This window comes from Miniopterus schreibersii (genome assembly GCF_964146895.1).
Source record: "Miniopterus schreibersii genome assembly, chromosome: 2".
Classification (NCBI taxonomy): Eukaryota; Metazoa; Chordata; class Mammalia; order Chiroptera; family Miniopteridae; genus Miniopterus; species Miniopterus schreibersii.
Genome location: NC_138102.1, coordinates 51,217,342 through 51,237,360, shown reverse-complemented (window position 1 = coordinate 51,237,360; position 20,019 = coordinate 51,217,342). Strand labels below are relative to the sequence as shown.

Sequence of the window (20,019 nt, the reverse complement as noted above, 5' to 3'; positions counted from 1 at the left end):
TGCCAAGAAAAGTTACAATAAATGTAAACATGATTTTTTTGGGGGGAAAAACATAATAAACTCAATCAAAAACAGCCTCACAGATGAACTGGGGCTGGAGTCCGTGCAAAGACTGTCCCAAGTTATGCTTGGGGTAAAGATTACCTATAGCTCCTTCAAGAACTTTAGTTCAGGCCTGAGCCTTCTTCACATTAAACACCCCTCACCCCCCATCCTAACCTTTTTATTAATATAAACAATTGTTCGAATGCAGTAAATTGATTTAATCTTTAATTGTGCCTGTTTTTTCTGATATTAAAATAGCCCAGATTATTAAGGTAAATTGAAGTTATTTTATGGAAGCTGTTAAAACAGGAGATAAAAATAATTTCAACAGTTTAAATAAAAGTTATTGTATGGCTTTATATAGACATTTCTCTCTAAAAAGGCGACCTAGGCTCAAGGACCCTAACTAAGAATTCTATTTCTAAATAATCTGTTTCACAAATTCTTATTCTAAATGTAGAAAGAACCTATTTTTTATTTTTATCGTAACCATTTTCTTTATAAAGTTTGAAGAATAAATTTACATTTCATGGTCAGTTTTTAATTTCCCATCACTAGAAAACCGTAAGTTTGTAAGTTTAACTTGTTTTAAAGTCAATTAAGTATATATGTTAGGGTAGTTTTTTTATCTTTACTGTTGAAAGTATTACAGATTCCCCCCACTCACACCCCTCCCCCATTGACTCCCTCCACCCTGCTCTGGCCCCATTAGGGCAGTTTTTAAAAATTGTAATACAACAGTATTAGTAACTATCTTTATTCTTAAATTGATAAAAGCATTTAACACATACTTTACAGTATAAACAAATATTAAGTGCTATACATTTTGCTTATAAAGTGACTTAAAATATTTCAAGCATTATAGAATTCCATTTGTACAAAAAGTAAATTTCCAAATAAAGCTTTGGTTAGTAGAACGGACTATGTACTGTCAAATCCACTTTCCAACAGTTGTGACAGGAAAAAAACTTCATTTGCCAACACACATATTTTTGTACAAAGCTTTTTACTATTTAGTAAGGGGGAAATAGTATAATAATTACTTTTAATTTCCAAGTCTAGATCACTCTTTTTCCTTCTCATTTATACGTGGCCAGAATACTATCACTTTTAAAAAGCAAAAATTATGTAGAATAGAAAGGTAATCTATTTTAAAAATAGATCAGACCTGTAAGACTATTAGCTTCCATAACTACCAAAATTGCTTTCTAAAAGTCTGAAGCATTAATATATTCCACTGGGGTTAAATCACTTCTAATTTCCCTTAGGAGGGTAATATCTACTAGCACTAGTGCTCAGGATCAAAGTTTATATAATATCTAAAAAAACTAAATGTAGCCTAAAACTTAGTATTTTTATAGATTCTACAATGTGTGGATTACCTTCATTCATATGAAAAGTAATAAAAATGCTACCTAACTTAAATAATATATCAGGTTTAACCAAATTAACAATCACAAAACTGTAGACATTGTTCTATTAAAATTTTCCAGTCCACTGAGCAATATTTACTTAAAAATATAATTATGAATTTAAATATATCCTCTTTAAAATTTACAGTTTATGCTGAACTGTACACTGGTGCTTCTTTTATGATTTTTGAAAATCCTACTTAACTGTATAATTCCAAAATGGAAAATGAGCCATCACTGAAATTCATTGGACACTAATATTTTTTCATGAAAATAATTTTTAAATATTTTAAAGTTCTATCTTTAATTATTTCAATTTAGCTTTTTTAAATAAACTTTTCAATTACTGTGTAATACTTCAAAACTAGTTTAAACAAAGATAAACAAAACCAAGAACTGGTAAAACATTCCTTACTTTACATACGATGCTTTAAGTGCCACATATATAGTAACATATTGCAGAAAAATGTTTATGGTTTAGCAGATTACAAAGCAAACCTAAAAATTTATACAAAGCTAAACAATGCCTCCCTTCTATTATTTATTTTCTTTTAAATTGAGCTTGGCTGTTTATTATCCTTCTAATATAACCACTGCGTGACATATATCAGATTTCTAAGTATTCCAATTATATTTATACCTCATTAAACAGCTTTGTAATATTTGAGAACATTCAACCATTTTTCATTAGATACAAAATATCCTACATTTTTCTCACAAGATGCTCACTTTCCTGAGCTATAGTAAACACCTTATAACAGGTGTATGTATAACTGAAGACCCTAAAATGTCAAGTTTACATTTTAAAAAAATGCATAGACAACATAACATTTTGGGAAACCTGTTAGTATTCACTTCCTGGATATTATAGTATATAGGTTTTGTTCCTTCAGACTGTAAAGTATTTAATCTTTATAACAGGTTATTACTTTCAGATTTGAACCACATTTAAAAAAATTTTCTGCAATCTGACTACTAAAGAAATAGACAAAATTTTCTGATCAAAAATGGTCCATGGGTCTTCTAATAAACAATCCTTATATACGCAATGCAGATATTAAATCTCTGTGCCACAAAATAGAATTACATCAGAACTACAGGAAATAAACTTTTATTATAATACAATATGCTTAAAGTTAAGGTGCTATTCATCGTTCCCTACATCACTCGGTCTTTACCACGTGGGCATCATGTCTGGAAACCACACCCTACCAAGATGCTTGGACACTTCCCAATGAATCTGCTCCAAATTATACTTTTGGTCAGGAATTAATACTTCTTCCATAATGGATAATTGAGATAGGCGGCCACCACACATCTTCACAAACTCAACAAAGGCACTACATGAGACTTCACATTCCCCTAGTCCAATAGCTGACAAATTTTTGCAACGTTCTGCAATTCGAATTAACTCTTCATCAAGAGGCCGTAATCCATTAGCACACACTACTAGTTCAACTAGTCTAGGACATGTCATTCCCACACGGCCAAGCACATCTTTGCTTACTGATCTCCCAAAGTAAAGATGGGTGGCAGGTATTTCATACCGAAAGAATGGATCAAATTCCTCTTCATATAAAAAAAAGTACATCACTAAGTTGACTTTGGGTGAGTGTCTGATAAAAGCATCCCAGCTGCTCTTCTGAATAGTATGGAAGTGTGTCTGCCCAGGATTCTCACTGACTACATCAATGCGCAAATGTTCTAATCGAACATGTTTTTCAGAAGATAAAGCCAGCAGCAATTCATCACTTAACAAGTGGTAATTCAGGGCCAGTTCACGTAAGCCATGACATTGATCAGCCACACAAAGGATACCTTGGAAGAAAAAAGACCTAATTACTTACAAATTTCTGTACAAGGTCATCATCTGTTCAAAAATTTAATCAAGTATATGTCCCACGATAAAATCTTACATTTCCCTTACACAAAGCTATACAATTTAAAATTTAGATGTATGGTTGAAATAGCAAAAGGTAAGTCACCAATATTTAAAAATTTATTACTAATTTTGATATAAGAAAAAGACCAATTTAAATCTCATACCTTAAAAGAAATGAAGCTCACTTATCAACTCAGAAAAATCATACATTATTACTTATATCATTTAAAAATATACAATGACTAAGGTTTATCTCAGTAATGCAGTACCATATTTAAAAAACAACAACAAAAAAATTACGCTAAACTTACAGGTTAAGCAAGAAAAATTATATGATCGCTGCAACAGAAGCCCAAGGACATTTTTTGAAATTCAAAACCTTAATAAATCTTAATAAAATAAAAATGTAAAAACTACATAAAATATGATTTATATAACTAAATGAAACATTTGAAAAATAAAAATATTTCCATCAAATGAGCAGAGTTTAACTGCTAATAGTATATAATAAGCTTGTCACATTTCTAAGAAAAAAATACCACAATAAGTGAGTCAAAAGGTAATTACCAATTCACATTAATGGAAATATACTTTGAAAGCTCTAACATACCCCACAAAGCAGTTCCTTAAATGATTCTAATGCTCAGGGCACTATGCTTCAAAACTGCTCCAAACCCCTAGCAGCAGATGACTTACCAAAGGTTAATATGTGATCTCCAAAGTGGCCTCGTAAGACACACCTTACATATACTACTTGATGATAAATGACCCATTCAAACCATTTCCTTTTTGTGTTCAGAAAAAAGAATAGGAACAAAACTCTTATATTATCTACTATTTATTGTACAACAATGATATGTCAGGTACTGGATATGTTATCTGACAAATACTCAAAAAAATCTAGAGAGGTAAGATTGTATTTTGAAGCTGAGGTGGGTAACTAAAGGTAGCACAACTGGAATTGAAACACAGACTCAGTGATGAGGGACTTTTAAGTTCATGCACTTACTACTGCTTAAGAAGTGACAATAAGGAGGCCACCAATAAGCTAAAAGCTTTCGAGTAGTGGGAGGAGAATGGCCAGTTTAAGAGAGTCACCAGAAGAGGGAGTAAAAAACATCTGTACTTCACCATTCAGCCACTGCCAAGTTTGTCTCCATAAGGTGTGTATATACTTTAAAATAAACCCTGACCCCTCAAGGTAAGCTGAGCACATTTTCATTCTTTGCAATTTTATAAAGTCTGATATAAGAAGAAAAACACAGGGGAAATGGTAACCAAAGATGCGAAAAAGAAACTTGGAGGTACCATTTAATAATTACTAAAACAGTGTGGCAGACATTAATTCTAAAACAAGTTCCCAAGATTCCGCGCCCTAATCCCTGAAACCTGTGAATGTAATAAGATACCACTCCCATGACTGTGTTATATTACATAGCACAGATGGCTTTAAAACAAGATTATCCAGGTGGTTCTAATGTAATCGCATGACCCCTTTAAAAACTGAGTGCAGAAAAAAAGTGAACGGTATTTCCTGTGTGAACACCCAGATATGGAAGAAAATGTGAGCATTCTAAGAACTGATAGACGCTCAACACAGGGTATCCAAGTAAGAAAATTTCTTAAAAGTTGAAGCCCAATCTATAGGCAAGGAGCAGATCATACAGGATCTTCTCAGCCTCAGTAAGGAGTGTGGATCTTATCTAAAGCATAGCAAGACGTTTCTAAAGAAACTGGAGGGGAAAAAAATCAGACTTATTATTTTAGAGATTACTCTCGCTGTAGCATGGAAATCAAATTAGAGAAGAGCAAAGCTGCAAGTCAGGAAGTCAGTTATGAGGGTAGAGCACAAAGATTGTGGGGCCTGGACTAGAGTAGTAAGAGTGGAGATGAAGAAAGGTACGTACAGTGTCTTAGTCAGTTTGGGCTACTTAACAGAACTAGGTGGCTCAAAAAATAAACATCTTTCTTGCATTCTGGAGGCTGGAGGGCCATCCAAGATTATGGTGCCAGCATGGTCAGGTTTGGGTTAGGGCCAGAACTCTCCCTACTTGTAGATGGCCACATTCTCACTGTGTGTTCGCACGGCGGAAAGAGAAATCCTCTCTCCTGTCCCTTCTTATAAGGGTACTAACCTTATTGATGAGTGCTCTACTCTCATGACATAATTACCTCCCAATACCATCACACGGGGATTAGGGATTCAACACATGAATTGGGGGGCTGGGGGATAACACAAACATTCATTCTATGGCATCACAGAGATTCAAGGCATATTTCAGTGACGGAGTCGCCAGACCTCTGTGACTGAAGGAATGTACAAAGTAAGGGTAGGAGGAATCAAGGATGTCTATAAGGTCCCTGACAACTGGATGGATGGTGCCAATCACTAAGACAGTAAAAAAGGGAAAAGCAAGAGATTTGGACGGGGGAAAAGGAAGTTCATTTGTCTGAAGTACCTGTGAGACATTCTAGAGGCACTGGGCCACTGGCAGCTCAATACACAGATCTAGAGTTTCAGAGACACCAAAAGTAGGAGATAGTCACATATAGAATGTAACTGAAGCCATAAATGATGATGACAGAGCCCAGTGTTTACACAGTAAAACAAGGCCCCAATATAGAAGACAGTGGAACATCAAAATTTAAAGAATGAAAAGAAAACCCAGCAAAGAAAAAAAAACAAAGTAGAAACAACCAGAGAGGGAGGAGGAAAATCAAGAATATATCAAAGAGGCAAGACACAAGTGTCAAATGGCCCCTAAAGGTCTAGCAATAGACAATTATACAGACTATATGAAATGGGAAGACGTTTGATAAGATGTTCAGTGATGAAAGCAGAATATAAAATAGCCTGTAATCTCAATTTAGAGAAATTGTCCAAATGTGAAAAACATGGATAGAAATAAAATATACAAATGCATTAAATTTTAAATTAAAGTCCTCTATAGTTATACTCTCTTAAATTAAAAAGTATTACCACCCTGGCTGGGTGGCTCAGTTGGCTGAAGTGTAATCCCATACACCAAAAGGCTACACGATCAATTCCTGGTCAGGGCACATACCTAGGTTCCAGGTTTGATGCCTGGTTGGACTGTGTACGGAAGGCAACCAATCGATGTTTCCCTCTCTCCCTTGCTCTCTCTCTAAAATCAATAAAAACATATCCTAGGGTGAGGATTAAAAGTATTACAAGTGCTCCTTCTCCTTCCTGAACAACTAGTCCAAAAGTCATTAGGTGAGATCAAGCAAGCTTATACCATACTATCAGAACTGATGTGTGTATTAATGAAAATAAACATGAGATGTACTGGGATAAAGAGAATAATGAGCTCAGTCTCACAGAGAAACCAGAGACCCAAAGGGTCTGTCTCACACAGTGTGGCAAGTGCTACAAGTTGCGTTCAGAGTACTATGGAAACGACAGGGTAGCTAAACTAGAGAGAGGAGGAAACAGCAATAAAACCCGAACACCTGAGCTGAATTCTGAAAGGTGAGTTGGAGTTATCTAAATGAAGTGGGGGGGAAAAAAGGTATTCCACGGGGTACAGTGCACTGATGACACACACAGGTATAAAGAACATAGTTACATAGGGCTTAAGTAAAAGCTGCACATGAGTGAGCAGCAAACATAAAGAGATAGGTGAAGATCAGGATACAAAGGACTGTGTACACTATGAAGCTATGAATTATAAATCTTACTCTCATAGCAAATCTATACAGTGTAAAGTGTGACTAAGGTTAGAAAAGAAGTAACTGCCAAAGCCCATACTTCTTAATTTAGATTATCATCTTTTGTGATAATCTAGAAGTGGCAGAAGCAGCTAGGAAAATATAGTCATCCCTCAGTATTCATGGGTGATTGGTTCCAGGACACCCCCACACTGAAACCAAAATCCACGGACACTCAAGTCCCATATATAAAATGCGTAGTATTTGCTTATAATATACATACATCCTCCCATATACTTTAAATCTCCTGTACATTACTTATAATACTTAATTCAATCTAAATGCTATGTAAGTAGTTGTTATCCTGCATTGTTCAGGGAATAATGACAAAAAAAGAGTCTGTACGTGTTCAGTACAGACGCAACCATTATAGACCTAACCCCATAGTAGACATCAGCAACAACATAACATTTTTTTTTCCTGAATATTTTCAATCCACAGTTGGTTGAATCCATGCATGCAGAATCCATGGATATAGAGGGCCATATCCACATACTACAAGAGACCTAGCCATTCCCATCACCAAGATCCTCCATGTGGGAGATGGCAGAATGAGCAAATAATCTCCATCCAAGAGGGAATCATTTTCCTGGGGAAAAGCCAGGAAAGGCTTTAGTTATGGCAAGAGGTTGGGAAGTGTTCTGTAAAGAGTTCAAGAACTTAACACTGTTCCTTAAAAACAGGTTTCCCAAATAACAGCCAAAGAATTGGGAGGAAAGTCAATACTGGGAGGTTGAGTCAGGAATGAAGCATCAGAGAGTAATACAAAGTACGGGTTTATACTTACTTTACAATACAAACCATTTGGAATGTAAATGATATCAAACTGAATAATGCAGAAGACTTAAATTCTATATGAGAAGCTGTAAAGAGATTTTATAATGCTATTCCCCCATTTGAAGAGGCTTTTGGCTCCATAATTCAACTTAGGAAAAGCATTATCTTGCAAAATAAGGCAACAACTTCAGCACAACTCTTCTCTACATAGTGAGAAGAAAAGCAATTCTGTTAGCGCAACTACAATTAGAGAAAATTCTATTTTATCTAAAGGGGCACCTCAGGCAAACCTCATCTCGTCCTTTCCTTTAAAAAAAAATTTATCCATTTTTATAGCACAAGTTGGACACAGATTGCCAAATAAGATTAGAAAATAATTTGGAAGTGTCATTAAAAACACTTATGTAAAAGAGATGAAATAATCATATTAATCCACCTTCAAGATTAGTGATCATAGTTCTTCTTTATTTGATAAACACATCAATACATTTTACTGTTACCTGGCAAAAACAAAACATACCTGCTGGGGACACATGAGGACAGCTGCTCATTTTTAGCAGCTTGAGCGTATCACTGTTGTTGGCCACTAGTACTTTGAGGGATGGATCATCTACTGGGGTGTCATCTATCTTAAGCGAGGACAAGGATTTGGAGTTTACAAACACAACTGTCAGCGCAGAGATAAAGTGAGACTGAAAAGCAAAAAAATTAGAACATTGTTTCAATTTCTACAAATGAGAATTGAGGGAGTTGTCATAATACACACATGGTTCATTTGAATGCTAATACTATTTCATGACTGTTTTAGGGGTAGCATCCCCTTCACTTTTTTACCTTAGGGGGAAAAAAGCACCTTTTTACCTTAGGGAGAAAAAAAAACTTCAAGCCTCAGGATGAATGTCTCTGTATCACAGTAACCACTGGTAAGTTAAAAGATGAATTCTGGAATCCAGGATGAGAATACCTCTCAGACACTTCACATCACCTTACCTGGAAACCCTACTCTGGTGTTTTATAACACTAAATTGCATTATTTTTTATTCTGATAGTCATGACCATTAAAATAGTAATAACTATTACCATAATCATTAAAAATTAAAAATGACAAGTCAACTCAGAAGCTATGAGACTCATTTGGAATACGAAAGCTCATACAAAATCTGATTCTAAAATCATCAAAATCATACCTAAATAAAATTCCAAATTTAAAATTCCTTGAATTCAATATGTTAAATTATAGTATTTTCAAGCCTATTTTAACGTATTTTTCCACAAATGCCATCCATTTATTACACACATATACTAAGTTATCAGTTGGACATAGAACCTGACCTAAAGGAACCACAGTAGGGAAACAGGAAGTAAAGCATAGTCAGCGTCTGGCTCAGTGGCTCAGTTGGTTGAAGCGTCATCCTGGACACCAAAAAGTTCCAGTTCCATTCCTGATTAGGGCTCAGACCGGAGGCAACCAATCGGTGTTTCTGTTTCCTTCCCCCAGCCCTGCCCTCTCTCCCGTCTCTCTCTAAAAATCAATAAAAATATATCCTCGGGTGAGGATTAAAAAAAAAAAGTTTAAAAAAAAAAGCATGGTCAAAGTATGTGACTTTGAGTAAGAACTAAGAAGCCATAAACAATGGACAAAGAATCAAGCGGAGTAAGGAAAGACAGGCCAACACATGGTCAAACATATTTTTCTACAGAGCCAATCTGACCCTCCACTTAGCTTTATAAATTCACTTCAGCAGTGGAAAGGGAAGAGAGCAGGCTAACAGCCAAGGAAGTACAGCTGACTCTTGAACAATATGGGTTTGAACTGCGCAGGTCCTTACACATGGATTTTTTTTGAAATTGAAAAATCTCAAATTTCGTGTAAGTGGATGACCCATGCTGCCCAAATCCGTGTTGTTCATAAGTCAATTGTATTTGATCCACAGTTGGAAATCCCCATATGCTGAGGGCTGGATTTTCAAATGCTTGGGGGTAGCTGCTCCTAACCCCATGTTGTTCAAGGGTCAACTGGACAATGAAACACTATCTTCTTGGTCACATTTCTTTTTCAGTATGGTAATTAAGTAACTGGCTTACTACTTATATTTTGACTAAGTAACTGTTTTACTATTTAAATATAACATCTTCCTCCTAATATTTTCATATCAAACTCAATTATATCTCAATTACAACCACATTTCTTCATTTGTATACTGCATCACTGCCTTCATTTTCCCATTTCCCTCAGATTTAGCTCTGGTCAAATGCACTTCTTTTATGTTCTCTTTGGTTCTCACAGGATTTCCAAAATATAGCAACACCCTATTTCAATCTCTACAAAAGCCATAACAGGAAAAGAAAAAGAGAAAAACAGTATAAGTATCCTAGGCCCATATACATCAATTGTTCCTGAAGACAAAACTGCTACATACAAGTAGAGCACCAGTACTAATTATACATAATGATAATCCTGAGTAATAAAAAAAATATATGTTCAACATACATTTTAATATGGTATATTTTATACATATACCATATGTGTGTTTGTTTTTTAATCATGGTATGTACATAAAAAAAAATCAATTCAGAACATTTCATTTCCCACATGATGCTTAAACGAGATGCTGCTATTGCACAAAACTAAGTGCTTCTTAGAGTGAGGTCCTTGAACATCTTAGGACTGACTGCTCTTAGAAAGGGAAAATTTGAAATAGGAATAGTAACCCAAATTCAGAAGTTCCTCAAATGATTTTTATGCACATTAAGTTTGAGAACTACAGTGACCTGATGTACTTAGGATCTTAAAATGCTGAAATAAACAGAATCTCTTGTCCATTTCCCTTATTTTACATGAGGAAAAACATTTTATCTCAAATGTCCATATGTAGTGAAGAGTTTTAAAATCAATTAAGACTCAGAAATTAACTGGTGATATATTTGTTACTGATACACCATTGAACCACCTGGGTTATAATACTCAAGTTAGTAAAATCTATTCCTGAATCATCCTAGTAAATTAAATTATTAGGTGTTTTAAAAGGATGTCTACATTTTATAGTGTACTCTGAAAAAAAAAAAAATCTTCAAATTATTGTTGGATACTAACCTGCTAAACATTAGCTAACATACTCAGGGGCTTTTATTCGTTTTCTATCTAAAAATGAAAACTTATTTTCCTATTTTAACAGAATAATTATTAGAGAGACTATTTCTAATTACATGTGGGATCATCTTAGAACATAAATATGAATATATATTAACTCTTCACCAAAAAAAGTTTTCTTTAAAAAAAACACACCTGTAAATCAATCCAAGCTGTACTGATACTAACTTTGCTTAAGGATAAATCTTTACAAACTTATCAGAAGATTTTATAAGCAAGTATACCTGCTTTAATACTGGCACTGTCTACTTTTCTTTGATTTTAATTTCACCAATCTGCTCTGAAAATCCAAAAAAGGATATCTATACGTCTCTTTTTCTAACATGCTTGTTTCTGTTTTACTTCGTCTCTTTCAGGACTTGTATAGAATCCTCTGCAAATTCATTCACTCTTCCACCTTACTCATGAAGAAGCACAAGGATAAAAAAAGGAAAGCTTTTAAAAAATCCTATTAACATTCTAAATAGAAACTGATTTTCTATTATATTATTACTTTTCTTAAACTCCCAATGTCAGTTCAAAAAATGGATAACGTTTCAATGTATTTCTCAAGCTAATAAAACTAAATCAGCAAGATACCTTTGGTAAATCCATAAAACTTGGCCGAGCAGTTGAAATAAGTCCAAGTGTTTTTAAAGAGCAATTCACAAGTTGCGATAATATATCACAAGCTGCTTCAGCTGATTCTTTGCTGCTGTCCACCTTAGAAAAGAAAATACCATTTACCCATGGATATATTTACATTACTCTGTGCATAACTTTACAAAAGCAAAAAATAGTTATTATTTACTGCATTATAACGTAAAGAATATTGATTCTTTCGATCATCCACTCTCACATAAATATATTTATCAACTTAACTCTACCAAAAACAAAGTTTTCTTTAAATAAAATCTGTAAATCAATCCGAGCTGTACTAACTTAGCTTAATAAATTTTTACACACAAGATTTTATAAACAAGCTATACCTGCTTTCAATACTACCACTGTCTACTTTACTTTGATTTTAATTTCACCAATCTGCTCTGAAAGTCCAAAAAGGCACATCTATATGTTTCTTTTTCTAATATGCTTGTTTATCAGTTTTACTTTGTCTCTTTTAGGACTTTCCTGAGTCACCCTGAAAAATTATAAGGGCAACTGTCAAAATTTAACTTTCATTATGGTAAGATATATATTTAATGTTGAAAGAACTTGGCTTTAAGTTGATTTATTCCAAACTGACTATTTAAACTAATGAAATGCACGAATTTATCTTTGAAAAATAATTATATACTTGGTAATGGATACAGTCATACATATAAATACACTGCCTATGGTATACGTGTTTCAAGACACAAGAAACTGAAGTATTTACTCAGAAGATTCAAGTAAATCACAACTGGGAATGCATCACTGATATTAATGAAAAATGAATGCAAAGTAAAATAAGGGCCTCCAACAGTCAAGCATGAAAATCTGAAACAAGGAGAAGTAGCTGCTCCTACATACTCTTTTGCATAGATACATCTCAGGAGAAGGGTACTATGGCTAAAAAATTCCTAAGAGCTCTTTTTTCAACAAGGAAGTTGTTCTGGGGCTAAAAAGCATCCTAAAACAGATAGTTAAAAGTAATGTCATTACTTTAATTCCAGATTGATATACATTACCTTAACCCCAAAATGTTCTGAAGAGCTGGTTGAACAACTGTTGCTCTGATTTATATTAAAGTTTCAGAGCTGTTTATAATATCCTTTAGCTAAGTTTGTCTACATCAGTGGTTTCAAAGTGTAGTCCCTGGACCAGGAGCATCAACATCACCTAGAAACTTGTAAGAAATGCAAATTCTCATGCTCAACCCAGACCATATGAATCAGAAACTTTGGGGGTGGGAGCCAACAATCTTGATCTCAACAAGCACTCTAGGTGGTTCTGATGCACATAAAGTTGGAGAACCATTGTTCTACACTAATAACTGACTACACGCCTCTTTGGCCTATAGTTAGTGATGAATTAAATATATTATGAGGAAAGGTCAGAAAAATTCTGTAATTTGGCCCTTTTTGAAAATCAGAAATTATTTCCTCAGCAATAATTTCAATAAAATAAAAATGTTTAAACTTATAGGACAAGTGGTTTTGTGAGGGTTATACAAGTTGGACACAGCTGAATTGTGTCACAGGCCTATAAAAGATTAACACTGACCCAGCTAATCCACAGGATGGACTTGGTCTTTTGATCTAAGAGATTAACATATTATACCAATTTTTTACAGGATTTACCATTAGAACATTCTTAGACAACTCAAAGATGACTGAAACCAAAACAAAGGCTCCTGAATTTTCTAAATGGGGAGGTGGGGCAGGGACAACACATGAGAAGTTCCTAGCTTTTTGTTTGTTTGATTGTCCTACCATTCCTCCACCCTTTCCCCCAGTTAGGGTTGCCAGATAGCATACAGGACATCCAGTGAATAAATATTAAGTATGTTTCAAATAATGCAAGGGACATATTTATACTAAAAACTATTTGTTGATTATCTCAACTCAAATTTAACTAGGCATCCTCATTTTTATTTGCTAAGCTTAGCAATCCTACCCTCAGTGGCCTACCCCTTCATACATTTTTCTGGGAAGAAGGTCATAATATACCCAACCATTCCCATCACTAGGTCTCTCCTCCTTGGACACATATGGGTGAATAAGCCAGTAATCTCTATCCAAGGAATGACATACGTGGGAGCAAACAACACTTCATTTTACTAAAGAACCACTGCTTTACCTGTTTAATAAGTGCAACATATAGTTAAATCAGGTATTCAGGTGTTACTTTTCAACAGTAATCATCGTTACTAATTTAGTAAATAAACATACCAATATTCCACTATTCATCCCCAAAACAAAACATTACAAACCACTGTGATTCCTTAAATTATTCTGGACATCTCAGAAAGCCATCCCACTTCATTTATCTCATCCCTGCATAATTTCAATATGTCCCTTCCAGCAATTAAAAGAAACAAACAGTTCTTTTTGGTATTCTTCACTGTACCTTTTTCTCTTTCTCTCTAAAATATATTCTTCTAAATATTTTACCTAACATTTCTGTATCTCCTTTTTCTTTGGAGACCCCCATATCATAATATCATAATCATCAATATGCAAACTCAGTCCCTATTAGATAGAAATAACAGTTGAGTGTTAATCATAATCTCCACATTTTAAAAATTTTACTGTATATTTTTTCCTCAAATTGCTTGCAATAATTCACTGTGACTGACAGCTTTGGTCAATGATTTATACTGATTTAGTGGTTGCTTCTGCTCTTTTTAGAAATTATTAATAATTATAAAAAAATGGAGTAATTAAGCTCAAGTATAATTATTTGTCACAGCTCCTAAGGTACACAATAATTCTACATCTTTACGCACTTTCCCTAAAAAGCAGTATTTGAAAGGCATGAGAAGATGTACTGATTTAGGATACAAAGGTCACTAAATATGCTTTATTTTTTAAAAGAAGGATTTAAAGTATTACCTTGAAGCTGACGTATTGTAGATGGTTTGAATGTCTTTTAATGATCTGTTTGATCAGCTCTGGATGTGTAGCTTTCAGATAAGATGTAGCTGGCTGATTCAGTTCAAATTCAAAACATCTCCACAAGTCAGGCATGTGAAATACCTGGTTCCAGTTGCGGCAAACTTGTGAAGCATGAGCCCGGTCAAGAAGAGGCAAATACTTAAATACTTGGAGAATAATGTCCTGAAGGAGATTACCCCAATCACAAGTCTGAGAATATGCATTTGTAGTCCTCACTTTCTTGGATTTCTCTGCAGTATCTTCTTCAGATGAATTATGATCACTATCTCTTCCTCCTCGTTTCATCCTATTCAAAAAAATGCACAATTTTTTTCATACTTAACTTCTGAATAAAGTAAATCTAAAATTAAAATTCATTCTTCTGTCACTGATATGTGTATATTTGTATTTATAAATATGAACACAAACATGCAGAAAGAACTGGACCAGTAATTCCAGGAAAATATAAAAACAAAATATAATGAAAACAGCAGTGGAGACCAACTATCATCTTACAAATTCTACACAGGTGTTTAAACATTTATGTTTATACTGTACTATTTGGGGCAAAAGTTTATCATGATTTTGAAATGAAACCAAGAATTTACTGCCCTGGCCTGATGTGGCTGTTAGCTGGAGTGTCGTCCCATATGCCGAAAGGTGGCGGGTTAGATTCCGGATCAGGGCGCACACAGGAGGAAAGCAATCGATATTTCTCTTTCTTTCTCCCTTCCTCTCTCTAAAATCAATTTTTTAAAAGAGTTACAGTGAAATAACTAAAAGAGAACCTACAATGACCCTTTCAAAGTTTCTTACAAGACATCTAAGGATACCCACTATATTTGAAATCTTGAATTTAGGGCAGACCAGAGTTCCAGGAATCTCCAGAGGATTTGAATTAAGTAGCCAACAGATTTTTCCACACTGAATAGTTTGTGATACATGTTACCCTAAGACCCACTCTATGCTAAAAATATGCAAACCCATTCCTAAGTATTGTTTGGTCTGAAATGTGGTTTCTTTTTCCAACACTTACTACTGCAATATTTTCCCCAAGTTCTATTTCTGAATGATAGGTATGTGTTTATTACATATATTTGTATTCCATCTGTTTCTTTAAAAATAATCTTTTTGTTACAAAATACTAGTGTGGCCCTGGAATTAAGCTACCTGGGTTTGAATCCTAGTTCTCCGTCTCACTGGTTATGTGGCCTTGAACAAATTACTTGACCTCCCTGTGCTTGTTTGTAAGATGGAAGATAATAACACACAGGGTTCTTGTGAGGAATTAAATAGTACTAGGTCTTTTGAAAGGAGATGACTGTTAAACTCAGTTACAGCAAAGCAGTCCAGCATTAAAGACATTAAAGTACATGACACAACAAAATAGTAAAAATGATCTTACTTTTGTTTTCGAACAAAGTGTCTGTGTGAGAGCGCAAGAACACACATTTATGAATGAGAAACACACACCGGAAGTAGATTCACATTAATATAGTAACTATAACAGTGAGTGGGCTATTATATTAATTATATCATATTGGGATTTAATAGTGGCAGAGTTACAGGTGAATTTTTTTGTCAATATGCTTCTCTGTATTATACATATTTAAATTTCAACTAATCACACTATAATCAGATAAAAAGATCTTAATTTGTTTTTTTGTTTAGAAGTATTGCGGGCTCTAAACTAAATGTGAAACTTCAGTTACCAGTACCCATTTAGTTCAGAACCTGTAATACTTTCCTTTTGACTCTAGACAGCAGTTCCGGCTTGGCAGTGGTTTGGATTTGGAGTCATAGCTTTTCAAAAGGATGCCTGGCTCCAGCTCTCTTCTTGGCACACTAGCATATGAGAATTTGCGATTCCTGTGTGGGACGAAGGATGTGCTAATGTATGAATCTTAATCAAATATGTCTTTTGAGATTCTCTTTCTATCCAGTTGCTAGCAACATTTGTGAAAAAGGACGAGGGACTGGAGGGAAACGGCATGGCAGGGACCCCTGGTCTTTATCACATTAAAATCAGCCCAGGAGGTCTTAGCACATGTGCAACAAACTGCCTTTTCCTTATTGCTCCTATTCCCAGCTACGTGAGTTAAGTGAAATAAATGATGTATATCCTTTTGAGCAAGGGGAGAGAAAGGGAAAAATCAGAATGACAGAGGTGATGGCAAGAGGGTAGTTTTATGGGAGACTAAAACTTATGTATGAATCTAAGAATGTGTATTTTAAAATATATTTAGAGAAAAGGTAGTATAAACTACATCATAACCTTTAATATGAAAGTAATGATGTCTTATTAGAATAGAAGTTGAAATAACACTGTCATTATGACCCATTTTTCTCCTTTAACTTATCCTGAAGGCTTACTTTAATTTTAGCATATAAAATTTGGGTCAAAGAACAAAGAGTTTGCTACCTAGGGCTTGTAATTTCTTTTCTGGCTATCTAAAACTCTTCAGAATTTTGAGATACAGAGGTTCAAAAAAGAATGAAGCCATCTTTATAATTTCTACTCCCTATTGTTGATTGCCTATTTCTGGAGAAAAGTCTTCTAAAACCAGAACTATTCAACTTAAAAATGAAATGATTCATCTTAGAGTATATGGACATACAAACAAAAATGACAGTTTTATTCATGCAATTATCTTTGTTAATACTTTGCTGATCCTAACAATATAGATACTTTCTTTTGTCTATTACAGCCCTGTTTTAAATAAAGTATATTTCAATACCTTTCCAAGCTGAGGGGGAAAAGAGTTAACATATTAAAAACAAGTGTGCAACACTGAGGAATAGCATCTCTTCGTCTAGATATTAAGACTATATGACCACCAAAGTATATTTTAAGTATTTACTAGTTTATAACTAGCCGAACAAAATCTGTATTTGTCATACATAATATGACTATAATATGTCAGAATTACAGTATATTTAGCAAAAAACTCTAAGGCCAAATGCCAATAAAAATGGTCTCTGCATCATCCTCATTTATGCATGAAAATAACAGAACACAGTGGGCACCTAATAAAATTTTTAAGTATCAATTTTTTCCAAGATGATCTCATTTATCAATACAAAAATATACATCGCTTTCAAAAGTATTTTATTAAATCTATTTACACGTGAAACTCTACGTAATAAAGGTGAATTCAAAGCATCCATCAGTCTGCAAAGAATTTACATCAATGAACTATTTCCTACTTTTAGTCAAAGGGAAACACCTCTTATATTTGAAGAAAAGCCCAGAGGTGGAAGCTGGACAATGAATGTCAAAGGCACTTTGTAGAGCACCAAAACCAGGCCTCTTCAGGGCTCTGGCAGCTCAATTTCAAACTGCAACTTTTCCTGGCCCCAAATAATTAATGCAACTTAGGCCACCAGAGCATTTGGTGTGGGACTGATATTCCTACGAAGGGCCAAAAAGCAAACTAATGACGAAAGACTACAGCCTAGTTGAGCAGCACAGGGAGTTGCAGAACTAACAACATTTCCACACACCCTGAAAGGAGCAGTCAGGCTTATTTATCAGGGGAAGGGCAGAAGAGAACACTCGGCTGTGTCCCTCACTGCATTAGGCACTTTTAGCACATTGGGCTTGCAGTAATTTTAAAAGCTCATTTGTGTTTAGCTCTAAGAAGCTTGTTTTGGCATCACATTTCCTTTCCATTTATGTTCTGCTTTGACCAATATCAAAATTAACATGCACTCTTTGGCTGGAATACAAGAATAAACAAACCCGTGGAAAGAGATTTACTCTCAGAACTAGACGGCAAGGAAAGTGTAGTGGTGAAAATCTGCCTAGTGGTCATTTGTACATAACTGGGAGCCGACGGCATTTGCATTGGTATTTCAGGGATTAGGAAGAAAAAAAAAGAAAAAAAAAAGACTACTTAAAAGACCGGGGCCATTCATCAGCAATAAAATAATAGCAATCTCACCTCTCGGCTCGGAGATGCAGGCCAATCACTTAACAGGCTGCTTCGCGATCCCTGCCCGCAGCCGCCCCCGCAGCGGCTGCTCAGGCCCAGCGCGGGCGCGAAGCCGCCCCTCACGAGTTGACCAAGTTTTCCTCCCGGCCACGCGGCCCCGGCGCCCCTCCCCGCGCCACCTCCACGGAGTCGCTTTTCCCGACGTTCCTCTTGAGCCCTCTACAGCACAGTATGTCTTGACATCTTAATGACAATTCTCAAGCTACTAGCCCCGGCGTAGCCCACACCGGGAAGAGCCGGGCCCGCCTCGCGCCGTGCGGGGCTGTCACCAACCTCCGCCAAGAGTAATACAGCCGGGCGAGCGGCCCCGGCACCCGCGCCACGCCCTGTTGACATGTTTTGAAGCAGGCGAGTGAGGAAACGCCCCCGAGCAGCTCCCAGGTCCGGGCGCCGCGCCCCCAGCCCCGCCCGGCGCTCCCGAGGGGCGGCCCGCGCGCGCCCGGGACCCCGCGCCGCCCGCCCGCCCAGCCGCCCACCCGAGTCCCCAGAGCCTTCCCCTCCCCGCCGCCGCAGCAGCAGCGGGCTCCGGCTCTGCCTCTCCGCCGTTACCTGCTGCTGGGGGCGGCTTCCCCTACACACCTCCCCGGGCTCCGGGGACGGCGGCGGCTGGTTCCGCGGCTTTCACATGAGACCCCCCGGGCCCCGCGCTTCCGGCTGCCGCCGACGCAGCTCCCCGCGTTCTGCCCGCGTCCGACGCGCTGGTCCCCCGGCGGGCGCCAGTGCGGCTCCACCTTTGCGGCTCTGGCTGCCCAAGGAGAGGCCTTACTTCTCAGTCCCACGCCGTCCGCGTCCTCCTCCCGGGCACCCTTGTCACCGCGAGAGACTCCCCTCAGCGAGCTACGGCCGCCGCGTAGGTCCCCAGCGCCGCGGCCCAGACACCGTCTCCAAAATGGCGCCCCGGGCCCGCGGGCGCGCGCTTCCCGGCGCGTCTCTGCCCCAGGCGGCGCGTGCCCGCCGCCGCGCGCTCCCGGGCGGGCGTGGGCTGCTCCCGGCCCCGCCCCCTCCTGCCGCAGCCCCCGGTGGGCTGCCTCCCTCAGGCTTAGGGTTTCTCTTTCGTAGCCAAGCCCAAGCGGGAGGGCTGGAGCTAGCTAGAGCCTAAGAGACGCTCTGCGGTTGCAGCTGGAAAGTTAGGGAGGTGGGGCAGAAACCCGGCGGGAGAGACGGTCGGGCGCGGGATAAACAGGAGGTGGGGACGGCTGGCACGCCTCCGCCCGCGGGCCCTGGGGCGGCACCCTGCCCACCCGACCTGGAGGCCATACGGGACTGAAAATATACACACCTTGTGTACAGAAACTGTTTCTAATGTGACAGGAGGCAAGAGCATACAGTGGAGTAAAGACAGCCTCTGCCTAAGTGGTGCTGGGAAAGTTGGACAGGTGCATGCGGAAAAATGAAACTAGACCACCAGTTTACTCCATACGCAAGAATAAATCCAAAATGGATAAAAGACTTAAATGCAAGTTGTGAA

General features: G+C 37.2%; 1 protein-coding gene across 3 annotated transcripts; it reads right to left on the bottom strand.

Annotated features, from left to right (window-relative positions):
- Positions 1-786: 786 nt before the first annotated feature.
- On the bottom strand, positions 787-19,462 carry FBXL3 (F-box and leucine rich repeat protein 3). 3 transcript variants are annotated; one of them, XM_081125180.1, is made up of 5 exons: positions 19,101-19,462; positions 14,515-14,863; positions 11,579-11,701; positions 8,369-8,540; positions 787-3,275 (listed from the first exon to the last, which is right to left on the bottom strand). In XM_081125180.1, the coding sequence occupies exons 2-5, from the start codon at positions 14,860-14,862 to the stop codon at positions 2,632-2,634; spliced, it is 1,287 nt and encodes a 428-aa protein (XP_080981306.1). In that variant the 5' UTR covers position 14,863; positions 19,101-19,462; the 3' UTR covers positions 787-2,631. The 3 variants fall into 3 exon arrangements, with proteins under 3 accessions (XP_080981306.1, XP_080981304.1, XP_080981305.1); XM_081125178.1 differs by having other exon boundaries at positions 19,318-19,456; XM_081125179.1 differs by having other exon boundaries at positions 19,131-19,450.
- Positions 19,463-20,019: the final 557 nt, after the last annotated feature.

Excerpts from the sequence above, each read along its gene's own strand:
- FBXL3 (XM_081125180.1), bottom strand. The coding sequence starts at position 14,862 with ATGAAACGAGGAGGAAGAGATAGTGATCATAATTCATCTGAAGAAGAT. Across the intron at positions 11,702-14,514 it reads TACAATACGTCAGCTTCAAG|GTGGACAGCAGCAAAGAATC; the intron begins GTAATACTTTAA and ends TTCTTTTCTAAG. Across the intron at positions 8,541-11,578 it reads GTTTTATGGATTTACCAAAG|TCTCACTTTATCTCTGCGCT; the intron begins GTATCTTGCTGA and ends TTTGCTTTTCAG.